The sequence below is a fragment of the Dromiciops gliroides genome, chromosome 2 (genome assembly GCF_019393635.1).
Source record: "Dromiciops gliroides isolate mDroGli1 chromosome 2, mDroGli1.pri, whole genome shotgun sequence".
Taxonomy (NCBI): Eukaryota; Metazoa; Chordata; class Mammalia; order Microbiotheria; family Microbiotheriidae; genus Dromiciops; species Dromiciops gliroides.
Window position 1 is genome coordinate 622,367,996 of NC_057862.1, and position 13,365 is coordinate 622,381,360.

The 13,365-nt window shown below is 37.2% G+C and overlaps 1 protein-coding gene across 1 annotated transcript; it reads left to right on the forward strand.

Annotated features, from left to right (window-relative positions):
* Positions 1 to 3,404: 3,404 nt before the first annotated feature.
* On the forward strand, positions 3,405 to 4,340 carry LOC122739402 (olfactory receptor 5I1-like). Its single transcript, XM_043981159.1, has one exon. It carries the CDS (start codon positions 3,405 to 3,407, stop codon positions 4,338 to 4,340), a length of 936 nt encoding a protein of 311 aa, XP_043837094.1.
* Positions 4,341 to 13,365: the final 9,025 nt, after the last annotated feature.

Sequence of the window (13,365 nt, forward strand, 5' to 3'; positions counted from 1 at the left end):
CAAGCAAGACTAGTCCCTAGTCCAGAAATGTCAGAGTTACTATTGTATCAGATCCAGAAATTTGAGGTAAGGATTGGTCATCTCTTAACTGTGTAACTGGGGAAGTATAAGGTCAGCAAATTACAATAGAGCTCATGCGTAATTCTTCGTCATTGCAAGTCTCTACTTCTGTAATCAATTAATGAATCAATAAATATTTATGAAGCACCTACTGTGTATTAGACACTGTGCTAAATGCCAGAGATACAACAAGAGGCAAAAAATCCAGTCCCTCAAGGGGCTTACAATATAATAGGGGAGATAATGTGTAAACAAAAATATACAAAGCAAATTATATTCAAGATAAATAGAAGATAAGTAACAGAGGGAAGGGATTAGAATTAAAAGGAGATGGAATTAAAAGGAGTCCTGTAGAAGGTGGAATTTTAATAAGATATACATAATTTTTTAAGTATATAAGCAGATCTCATACCAGTAGATTCTTAAATTTCAAAGTGTACTTTTTGTTTTCACACTTAATGCTATTTTAAATTCCCAGGGAAAATGATCTTGTGAAGGAACCTTGTGATGAAACTTCATGTAATGTACAAAGAAAATTCAGGTGACCATGTCTTAATTCATAGTTTTAGTATATATTCATTAAACTCAAAATTTCCAAATTACAGGGGACTTCAATGTTCTGTCCCATTTAAGAATTTCTTCTGCAGAATCCTTTATCAGTAGTTATAGTAATCATTTATATCTAAACAGTACTTTGAGGGACAGCTAGGTGGCACAGTGCATAGAGTACTGGGCTTGAAATTAGTAAGACTCAGCTTTATGCATTCAAATCTGGTCTCAGACTCTTAGTAGCTGTGTGATCCTGGATAAGTCAGTTAACCCTTTTTGCTTCATTTTCTCATTTGTAAAAGAAGTTGGAGAAGGAAATGGTAAATTACTAAACCTAACTATTACTTAACCTCATGATGCTTCAGTTTCCTTATGTATAAAATGAAGGGGCATTGATCAAATATGAACTATGACTAAAGCAGATCAGTGCTTTAGATCAATGATGAACTATGACTTGTCGTTTGTCACAAGTCCAGCATCACTTCTGTGGGTAGATGGGATAGTGAATAAAGCTTTGGATTTGGAATTGGGAAAAAAGATTAGAGCTAGCTATGTAAGGCAATGGAAAGAACACTGGGCCTTGAGTCAGGACGATCTAAGTTCAAATCTGTCTATTATTTACTATTTATGTGACCTCAGGCAAATCACTCTACCTCTGTCTACCTCAGTTTCCTCATGTGTAAAATGCCAATAACAGCATCTACTTCTTAGGATTGTGGTGAGGATAAAACGAGATATATGAAAAGCACATTGTAAACCTTAAAACTTTATATAAATGCTAGCTAATGGTATTATTAGCCTTCCTCACACCTTCATTAGCTGCAAGACTCTGCACCAGACAGTCAATCAACAAACCTTTATTAAATAGGATTTACTACAAATTAAGCATGGGGGATGCCAAGAAAGGTAGAAGATTGAATCTGCCCTTAAGGAGCTTATAATATAATAGGGAACATATGTAAATAACTATAATTAATCAATGTCCAAGATAAAATGGAAATAAATAGTGGGAGGGCACTGGAAATGAGAGAGATTGGGAAAGACTACCTACTAGAGGTGAGATTTTTAGCGAGGACTTGAAAGAAGCCAGGGAAACCAGGAGGCAGAAATGAGGAGAGAATATATTCCATACATGAGGGACAGACAGTGAAAATGCCTGGAGCTGGGAAATGGAGTGTGTTGTTTCAGAAGCAGTGAAACAGATCAGAGGCCAGTGTCACTGGATTTCAGGGCATATAAGTGATTAATTTTCATGTGAAAGAAGACCAGAAAGTTTGCTGTAGGGAGGGGAGACTTAGGTTGTAATTCAGGGTTTAATTGCAAATAGAAGATTTTGTAATTTATCCCGGAGGTGATAGGGAGCCATTGGAGTTCACTAAGTAGGATAGTGATGGTCAGATATGCACTTTAGACACTTCTCTCAGCCTTTTATTTTTGCCAATTATTAAAATGGATAAGTAATAGCTGTACTATTTTCCTCAGAAGACTGTCAAGAGGATCAGATGATATGATGTATGTAATGAAAGCTCTCTGTAAGTTTGTAAACACTAAATAAATGTCAGTTACTACAATTAGAACTTTCACTCTAGATTTTCATTAGGCCCCTGAGTATTTCCATTAATAGAGAGCTCATTCCTTTAAGCGGTAGTTTATAATATTTAAAGTTTTTCTTATATTTATCTGAAAGTAGACTCTCATCAAACCTAAACTGGCTGGAAGGCCCCTGCCCTCTTGAACCACACAGAATAATGCTGTTAAAAGATAATCTTTCGGGGCAGCTAGGTGGCGCAGTGGATAGCACACTGGCCTTAGGGTCAGGAGGACCTGAGTTCAAATCCGACCTCGGACACTTAACACTTACTAGCTGTGTGACCTTCAGCAAGTCACTTAACCCTAATTGCTTCACCAAAAAAAAAAAAAAAGATAGTCTTTCATGTATATGAAGAAAGCATTCCCTCTAAGTCTTCTCTTCTCCAGGCAATGTCCTTTTCAAATCATTTTCTTAGGATAGAGCTTCATCATACTGGTTACCTTTCTCTGGACAAGCTGTAGCTTAGCAATCAAAGTGTACCATCTACCCCACTTTTGGTGTCCAAATCGAATGCCAAACTCCAGAAATTATTTGACAAAGGTAATTGGTAGAATAGCCAGACTATCATGATTTTCTCAATTCCTGACAAGTACATGAGGGGTGGAGTTAGCAAGAGCTATAGAGTAGACATTTAGTTTTTTTCACTTCTGGCTTTGAGAGAGATGACTCAGAGATGACAGGTGTGCCACTGATTTGTTGTGTCACTGTCAGGAAGTCACTCAACCTTTGGGAGCCTCAGTTTCCTCTTCTATAAAAGTGGGATAATACTTGTCCTTCATGGTCAACAGATTGACTTATTTTACTTGTCTACTCAAAGTTAAGAATTTTATTTGGATTCATAGGAAGGTGAGTTAATGGGAAGCAACAATAACAGGAAAAATAGCACCAATACCAATATATTTTTTTAAATGCACAGAAGAAAAACTGAACAAAGTTCACTAGAGGACATTGACAAATATGACAATTTTATTAAATTGTTAAATTAAATGTAAATTTAAAAATTATTACATAAAAAGATCATCAGCTTATACATAATCTTCTTTTTTGTTCTTTACAAATTAGACCTTTTATGTTTGTGGGAGATTGTTAAGTTCATAATAAAAACAACAACAAAAAAAGATAAAACCAATATGAAAGAGATGGATAATGTAAAATACTTTGTAAACATAAAGCTCCATGTTCCTTCAGTAGATTCATAATCAAGATGGCGAGAAGCAACCTCACCTCAGTGACTGAGTTTATCCTCCTTGGCCTCTCCAGTCGGCCTGAGCTCCAGGTGTGGCTCTTTCTCCTCTTCCTCGTGATCTACCTGATGATCTTGCTGGGAAACCTGCTCATTGTATTGTTGGTATTAGTGAATACAAGCCTCCATACCCCCATGTACTTCTTCCTCACCAATCTGTCCATAATTGAAGTCTGTTATACATCCTGTGTGTTCCCACAGATGCTTGAGCACTTTTTTGCAGAAAGAAAGTCTATCTCCTATTCCTGCTGTGTCACACCGGTCTACTCATTCCTGTCCTTTGGCATTGCAGAGTGCTGTATTCTCTCAGTGATGGCCTATGACCGATATGTTGCTATTCGAGACCCTTTGAGGTACTCAGTCATAATGAACAGGGGTGTATGTGTAAGGCTGGTGACTGTGTCCTGGATGGGTGGCTTTGTGGCATCCATGGTGGCTACAATAGCCACATTCCAGCTCTCCTTTTGTAGGGATAATGTTATCAATCATTTTTTGTGTGAAACACCTGCCCTGTTCCGTCTCTCCTGTACAGACACATCCCAGGCAGAGATTATCACACTGATCCTTTGTGTCCTTACCCTTTTGTGCCCTGTTATATTCATCACTTTCTCCTATACCCACATCATCAACATTGTCCTTCGAATTCGCTCTGCCCATGGACACAGGAAAGCCTTCTCCACTTGTTCTTCTCACCTCCTGGTTGTCATCCTATTCTTTGTGACTGTAATGTCTCTTTACATGAGGCCCAAGTCCCTGTACTCCCCAGAGAAGGACAAGATTATCACTGTGTTTTATGTTGCCTTCACACCTACCTTGAATCCCCTCATCTACAGCCTCAGGAATAAGGAGGTAAAAATTGCACTATTGAAACTGCTAGGGAAAACTAGAGACACATAAAAAGACACCCATCCCCTCTTAGATCATCTAGCAGAAAAAAGGACTTCCTTGTGTATGATGCCATCTCAAACTTCCTACCTCTACTTTGTGTTTCTTTCTCAGAAACTAATAAATAAATAAAAATTATTTTTATTACTTCTGAAGGGTGTGCCAATGTGCTGCCTTATTGCTTTATAAAATCTCTGTTATTGTGACATAGTATGTTTAGACTGAAATGTCCTTCCTTGTCCACCATTCCAAACTTCCTCCCATTCATCTGTATCAGTCTCATCCTTTTGGTTTTTTCCATTCTATTCTTCTGTAATCTTGCATTATGCCCCCTGAATCCCTGTTCTATTTTATGAACTGCCTTTTATATTAGAACTTGTCTTTTCCCTCTATAAATTTGTTGCATGTATTTGGTAACTACTGATGTTTATGTGTATTCCTTCAATGGGATGTAAGATCTTTGAGATAAAGGACTATTTTATTTTTTATTTCTTTCCCCCAGACACAGAACTGTGCCAAACCCATAGTGGAAGCATAATAAATACAGTGATTGTTGAACTAAATTGAGGTTCCCAGAATTGTCTCCTTCTAGCAACAACTGCCTCACAAAACTATGCCTTGCAAAAGTGATTTGAGTGAAACTATATAAGTAGTATGTGTAGACTTAAAACACAAGTCTTCTGACTTCAATTCAAATACTCTTTTTCCTAACCCATGTTACTGTTTTTTTGAGGGGGGTTATTTTTTATTTAGAATGTTCCCCAAGTTATATGTAAAAAATAAATTTTTTTCACATTGATTTTTTACAACTTTGTGTTCCAAATTTTTTTCCTCCCTCCCTCCCCACTCCAAGAAATCAAGCAATTCAATGTAAGTTATTCATGTACAGTCATGCGAAACACATCCACATTAGTCAGGTTGTGAAAGAAAACAGACAATATACCTTTATAAAGAGGAACTAAAAAAATGTTTTGCTTCAATTCATATTCAGATACCATAAGTTCTTTCTCTGTAGATGGATTGCATTTTTTATAAGTTCTTCTGATAGCATTCTGCTCGTCATTTTTTTCACAGTTACTATGGCTAACTGTATTGCCCTCCATCCTATGTGCTTCCCTTGATATTTGCTCTATTTTATATCTTATTTTACCCTATTCCTCCTCTAAAGTGTTTTGATTTTTACTGCCCTTTCCTCCATTCTGTCCTCCCTTTCTTTACCTCTCCCCTATTATCCCCTTCCCCTCCACCTTCTCACAGGGCAAGATATATTACAATACCTACTTGAGTGTGTATGTTATTCCCTCTTTGAGCCAATTTTGATGAGAGTAAAGCTCACTCACTACCCTGCTCCTTCCCCATTTTCCCATCCACTCCATAAGCTTTTTCTTGTTTCTTTTATGTGAGCTACTTTACTCCATTCCACCTTTCCCTTTGCCTTTCTTCTAGTGCATTACTCTTTCCCCTTAACTTTATTTTAAAGATGTCATTTTGGGGAAGCTATGTAACACAGTGGACAAAGCACCAGCCTTGGACCTAGGAGGCCCTGAGCCCAAATCCAACCCCAGACATAAGCCACCCCACCCTGCCTGTCCCAGAAGAAAACAAGGATAAACAAAAAATAAATGCTTTACAGATATCATCCCTTCATATGCAATTCACAATGTTCCCTCCATCTAAGTATATTCCTTTCAGCTGCCCTAATACTGAGAAAGTTCTTATGAGGTAGAAGTATCATCCTCCCATGTAGGAATGTAAACAGTTTAATTTTTTAACATCCCTCATGATTTCTTTTTGCTGTTTCCCTTTTTATGCTTCTTTAGGGTCTTGTATTTGAAAGTCAAATTTTCTATTCAGTTTAGGTCTTTTCATCACAAATACCTGAAAATCCTCTTTTTATTGAAGCCCCATTTTTCCCCTGATAGATTAAGATTAGTTTTGCTGGGTAAGTGATTTTTGGCTGTAGTCCCAGTTCCTTTGCCCTCTGGAATATCATATTCCATGCCCTCTGATCCTTTAATGTAGAAGCTGCTAGATCTTGGGTTATCCTGCCTGTGGCTCCATAATACTCATGCTACTGTTTCAAAGAAAAATATTATTTCCATATATTATTAGATATGTAAGAGATTCTCTTTGTAAGAGTTTTTCTCAGGCTTTGGTCCTGTGTCCTCTTCTCTTCTTTTTCTATGCTCAATCCCCTTGGTTTTAACCATCAACTCCACACAAATTAATCCCAGATATACAAATCCAGCTATCATTCCTTTCCTGAATTTCACTCCCACATTACCCACTGCTTACTGCTCATTTCAAAGTAGATAGCTCATTAGCATCTCAAACTCAATGTATCCAAAACAGAATTCCTTATCTTTTCCCCTAAGCCCATTGCTTTTCTAAACTTCCCAATTTCTGTGGATGGTCCCGCCTTCTTCCTGTCAATAACACTTACCACTTTAGAGTTATTCTCAGTGAGTCAATATTTCTCATCCTTCATTTCTTGTCAGTTGCCACACTTTCTCAATTTTATGTCCACACTGTATCTCACATTTGTTTCTTTTTCTCTTCTAACAGAACCCTCACTGAGTTCATGATTTCATTACCATTCACCTAGATTTCTGTGACATTCTCTTAATTGGTCTTCTTGCCTTAAGTCTCTGTCTGCATCAATCTATTCTTCTTATAACTATCAAAATGATATTCTTAAAGCACAAGTGTGACCATATAATTCTCCTGCCCAAGAAGTTAAGCTTCCTCTTGCCTCTAAAATAAAATAATATTTTTCTGTGTTTTTTAATCCTTCACAGTTATCTCAAATAGTACTTATCTTCACTCACCCTAAATTTGAGCCAAACTGTCCATCCTGATTGTTGTGGCCACATACACTAGCTATGGGAATTGTGGCTTTTACTGATTTCAATTAGTGATAAAAACACTTGATTCCAGCATTTGTATCCAAATCAGCTACCTTGATCACATTTCTCATGAGAATGACACCTTGTTTACTTCAACAGACATCCAAATATGGACACAGGAGCAATCTATCCACTAGCCCTCCCACATTACCTAATAACTTCAAATTGCATGCATTATGGAAAGATGGAATGGTTGCCAGAACTCTGTGACCTCATAACCAAGTACTCTCTTGTCAGCAAGTTGGCCCCCTTGTCCCATTCAGTCTTCCTTTTTAGTTCCTATGTACTTTGCAAAGGGTAGTTCCCCTTGGTCATATTTTTGGGGTACCTACCAGGAAGAGATCATCACTATACCAGGAGTCCATGAAAACATTGAAGAACATCAACATTAAGGGGTTGGGATGAATATGAAGAAACAATAAAGGAGGTAATTAAGGAGCAATATGATAGGTAGGAGGCAAGCAAGGAAAGTGGAATATGTGAGAAATGAAGGGAAAATAGTGTCTACAGAAGAATAGGGTTGTCAACAGTATTAAAAACTTCAGAGGGGTGAAGGTCTTTAGAATGGGTGGTAAAGCCATAAACGGTGAGTTCTGAGAGAGCAGTTTCAGTAGAGTGAGTAGAAATCATATAGAAATGGGTTGAGGAGTCAATAGGAAAGCTGAGACATTAAGTGTAAGTGCTTTTCCAAGAAGTTTGTGAAGGGGAACAGAATTTATGAAGGCTGAACAGATTGGAAAGGTCTAGGGTAAATTTTTGTTTATTTTCAGATTTAGGTAAATCTATGCATGTATGGGCTTGGAATACTCAAGAGGGGAAAACTGAAAATTCATGCTAGTTGAGGGTTTAATTGACAGAGTAATATAGGAAGGGATAACAATGATTCATATTTATCACTTTACAATATAATTATAAAAGTATTTTATTATTTTCTAGTTACATGTGTAGATAGTTTTCAACATTTGTTTTTATAAGATTTCTAGTTTCAAATTTTTCTCCCTCCCTTCCCTCCCCCCTCCCCAAGACAGCAAGCAATCAGATATAGGTTATATATGTACAATAACATTAAACATATTTCTGCATTAGTCATGCTATAAGAGAAGAATCAGAGCAAAAAGGGAAAACCTCAGAAAAGAAAAAAAACAGCACCAAAACCAAAAGAAATAGTATGGTTCAATCTGCTTCCACATTCTACCATTCTTTTTTTCTGGATTTGGAGAGCATTTTCCATCCTAAGTCCTTTGGAACTATCTTGGACCATTGTATTGCTGAGAAGAATCAAGTCTATTACAGTTGATCAACACATAATGTTGATGATATTGTGTACAATGTTCTCCTGGATCTGCTCATCTCACTCATCATCAGTTCATGCAAGTCCTTCCAGGTTTCTCTGAAATCTGCCTGCTCATCATTTCTTATAGCACAATAGAATTCCATTACATTCATATACCACAACTTGTTCAGCCATTCCCTAATTGATGAGCAGCTCTTCAATTTCCAATTCCTTGCCACCACAAAAAGAGCAGCTATAAATATTTTTTTTACATGTGGGTCCTTTTCCCTTTTTTATGATCTCTTTGGGAAAAAGAACCAATAGTGGTATTGCTGGGTCAAAGGGTATGCACAGCTTTATAGCCCTTTGGGCATAATTCCAAATTGCTCTCCAGAATGGTTGGATCAGTTCACAGCTCCACCAACAATGCATTAGTATTCCAATTTTTCCATAGCTTCTCCAACATTTGTTATTTTTCTTTTTTGTCTTATTAGCCAATCTGATAGGTGTCAGGTGGTACCTCAGAGTTGTTTTAATTTGCATTTCTCTAATCAATAGTGATTTAGAGCATTTTTCATATGGCAAGAGATAGCTTTGATTTCTTCCTCAGAGAACTGCCTGTTCATATCATTTGACCATTTCTCAATTGGGGAATGGCTTGGATTCTTATAAATTTGATTTAGTTTCCTATATATTTTAGAAATGAGGCCTTTATCAGAAGTATTGGCTATAAAATTGTTTCCCTGCTTTCTGCCTCCCTTATAATTTTGGATGCACTACTTCTGTTTGTACAAACCCTTTTTTAATTTAATGTAGTCAAAATCATCCGTTTCACATTTCATAATATTCTCTATCTCTTATTTGGTCATAAACTGTTATCCTTTCCATAGATCTTAAAGGTAAACTATTCCTTCCTTTTCTAATTTACCTATGGCATTACCTTTTATGCCTAAATCACATACCCATTTTGACCTTATTTCAGTATCCTTAATAATTTCTTGAAAGATTTGTCTAGACTGGTGCTGACGGAGGGAGGCAGAGCCAAGATGGTGGAGGAAAGGCAGTAAACACTAAGATTTCCTGACACAATCACTCCCCAACATACTCCAAACACAGCCAGAAAACAATTCCTGGAGCAGCAGAACACACAAAAAGACAGCTGAAACTTTTCTACCAAAGACAGCTTGGAAGTTTGGCAGAAGGAGGAGCCAGGTTGGGAAGGATTTACTAGCTGTGTGATTGTTGGCAAGTCATTTAACCTTCATTGCCCTGCCAAATAAAAAAGTGTACTTTTAAAGTTAAGGGGTAAGAGGAATGCCCTGGAAGAAAGGGAAAGGGGGAGGTGGAATGGAGTAACATAGTTCACATAAAAGAAACAAGAAAAAGCTTATAGAGTGGAGGGGAAGATGGAGAAGGATCAGGGGAGTACATGAACCTTACTCTCATCAGAATTGGCTCAAGAGGGAATACCATATACACTCAAGTGGGTATAGTAATATATTTTGCCCTGAGGGAAAGTGGGAGGGGAAGGGGATAAGGTGGGAGAGGCAAAGGAAGGGAGGGTAGATTGGGGGAGGGGGCAGTAAAAAGCAAAACAATTTTGAGGAAGGATAGGGTGAAAGAAGATAGAAAATAGAGTAAATATCAAGGGGAGGGAATAGGATGGAGGGTAATACAGTTAGCAATATTAATTGTGAAAGAAATAATGAGCAGAATGCTAGCAGAAGGAAGTATGAAAAATGCAATCCATCTAGAGAGAAAGAACTGATGGTATTTGAATACAGATTAAAGTAATTTTTTTGTTAGTTCTTCTTTCTAAAATTATTTTGTCTGTTTTCTTTTTTTGGTGAGGCAATTGGGGTTAAGTGACTTGCCTAGGGTCACATAGCTAGTAAGTGTTAAGTGTCTGAGGCCGGATTTGAACTCAGGTACTCCTGACTTCAGGGCTGGTGCTCTATCCACTGCGCCACCTAGCTGCCCCATCTGTTTTCTTTCACAGCCTGACTAATGTGAAGATGTTTTGCATGACTACATATGTATAACTTATATTGAATTGCTTGATTTCTTAGGGAGGGTTGAGGAGGGAGGGAGGAAGAAAATTTGGAACACAAAGTTGTAAAGATCAATGTGAAAAAATTTGTTTTTTGAGAAAATTCTAAATAAATAAATTAATTAATTTAAAAAAGAGTTTCTTAAAAAGCACTATATTGATAAGAGAAGTCCTATGATCTCAAATCATGTTCCAAGTTATGTTCTATACATCTTATATGTGTATAGTTATTTGCATGTTATCCATACCATTTGAATGTGAGACCCTTGAATTCTGGCATTGTTTAAATATGAGCTCTCAGAAGGTTATCAAACTGAAAATGGGACTGCCCTAATCAGTTCTCCTTAGGCTACTTTCCCCACTTATTTGTCTGGAGGCATCTTCAATGCAATTTCCCATGTGAAGTATGACAATGACTCCTTGATGAAAGAACATGGAGAGTTACTGACTGGTTCTTAGTAACTGGAACAGTCAAGATAACAGGTTAAATAGGACACAGAGGAATCTCCCATCTGCTTTGTTTATATAAAAGCAACCTAACACACCAGATTTTTTGATTTCCCTCTTACCTTTTTTAACTCATTCTTCACAAGATAGATTAGTGTGTGTGCAAAAACTCCATTTTCTATCAGTATCTCTTTGGCATTCACTCCAAGGAACAACATGTCTTGTCCAGAATAAACTGACTAGCTTAACTATAAAGACTGATCCAGATTTGGATGCTCAGCACCTTCAAAAGGCATGCAAGTTAGTTTGTATTGTTTCTGAGGGCATGTGAAAGATGACAGGGATGTGATTCTAAGTAAATGCAAGATTTCCTAAGCTTAATTTCTGTCATACTATTTTCCACTGTTCCCAGAAAGTTCTCATCAAATTGGAATTTCTTCCTTATTTAAATTTGTGGGATCTACAAAACATTGGGTTTTATAACATTCCATAATAGATGTAAAATAGAAATGAGATTTGAGCATTTAAAATGATAGCATAAATCATTTAGAGAAGTACTAGAACTATTATCCTTAAAACATCTACTCAGTACCCCCCAACTACATTCCCTCAGCAGCAACACTAACTAACTTGCATGCTTTTACCTGAGGCTCAAATTGGAGTCCTTCTCCCCTAATCCCCTTGCTTAATAGTATCTATAAGAACCCCACTCCACACGTGGCAGATACTGAATCTACCTGGCCACATAAAATTAATGTGGAGAAGGAAGGAAGGAATTAAAATGTTCTGTTTTTTGAATAGGGCTTGTTTCCAGGTTAGGGATCCCTACGTTAAGCATCTAGAGACCTTGCCTAAAACAGATCCTTTCTGTCTTACCATCAAAAATTAGTAGATGCTGACATTCCTGTGAAGTAGGAAAGGAGGAGGGTAGAGGGAGAAATTGGAGTGGGTAGCAATTGAAGGATGTTGCATTAGGCCTGAAAGTATGATAACAGAAATATACATGGGGCCAGCCCTGTCCTTACTTTCTTCTACCTCCATGAGAGTACTGAGGACAAACACCCAGGCCAGAACACCCTGCATCCTCCACTTCAAGGAGACTGAGGAAGCCATGTACCCCAAGCTTAGAACTCAGCAGCAAAGGGGCAGGTTGCAGAAAGTGAGTGATGGTGAAATGCCAAAAGAAGGCTAAAAGATCACAGATTAATAAAGACCTAGAGCATGAAAAGATAAATATAGAAAACAGATTCATAACCGTAACGAATGATGCCTAAGTTCTTAGACTGTAAAGTTCCTTAACAAATATTACAATTCAAAGGAAAATGATTCAATGCCTTCTGAAATATAGAATTCTTTAACCCCACAAGAGAACATTTCAGGGGGAAAGCAAAGTGGCACAGTAGATAAGGCACTGGCCCTGGATTCAGGAGGACCTGAGTTCAAATTTGGCCTCAGAAACTTGACATTTACTAGTTCTGTGACCCTGGGCAAGTCACTCAACCCTCATTGTCCCTCAAAAAAAAATGGGGGAAGAAAGAGAACACTTCAGAATGGTTTAAAAAAGAAATGAGAAACTTCAGAATGGTTTTAAAGAGAAACAAAATTCACAGAAGAAGTTAAGAATCAATATGTTTTAGTATGGAGAACACTTAATGGAGAACTACTAGAATTCAGTCATGATATTAAATAATATATTGGATGGACACTATGTCTAAAGAAGTGAGAGAGATGAATGTATTTGGAAAAGCAAATATTGAAATAGAGGCAAATCTGGCAGTAGATAAAAAAACAACAATATGAAAAGAATATGTGAATTTTATGCAAATCAAAGTGAATAGCCGTTAAGATAGAATGCTTAGAGAGAAAGGTCCTAAGTTTCTTAGAACATAAAAATTAAAATGTCTGAAAATCTTAATGTCAAAAATAACCCAAGAAAACTGTGCAGAGCTTCTGAATATAGATCACAAAGCATCAAGAAAAAATGAATGTTCAAGAAAAGCAAAATCAGCGGAGACATTCTTGTGTAACCAATAATTGACAACAGAATGTTGAACTTGAAAACACCCCAAACAACAGAACACAGAAGGGTATCATCAATAAATGCAAGTATTAAGGAAAAAGATCAAGTCAACAACGATTCATTCAACACTTACTATGTTCCAGACACTGTGCTAAGCACTTGGGATACAAAGAAACGCAAAAATAACCCCTTTCTTCAGGGAGCTCACATTCTAATGGGAGAGACAACATGCAAAGAACTATATACACACACGAGGCATAGAGCATAAATTGAAGGCAATATCAAAGGGAAGGCCCTGGCTTTAAGAGAGAAGAGTCAAGCTTCATCAATATGAAGGGATT

Coding starts and splice junctions, on each gene's coding strand:
- LOC122739402 (XM_043981159.1), top strand. CDS start 3,405: ATGGCGAGAAGCAACCTCACCTCAGTGACTGAGTTTATCCTCCTTGGC.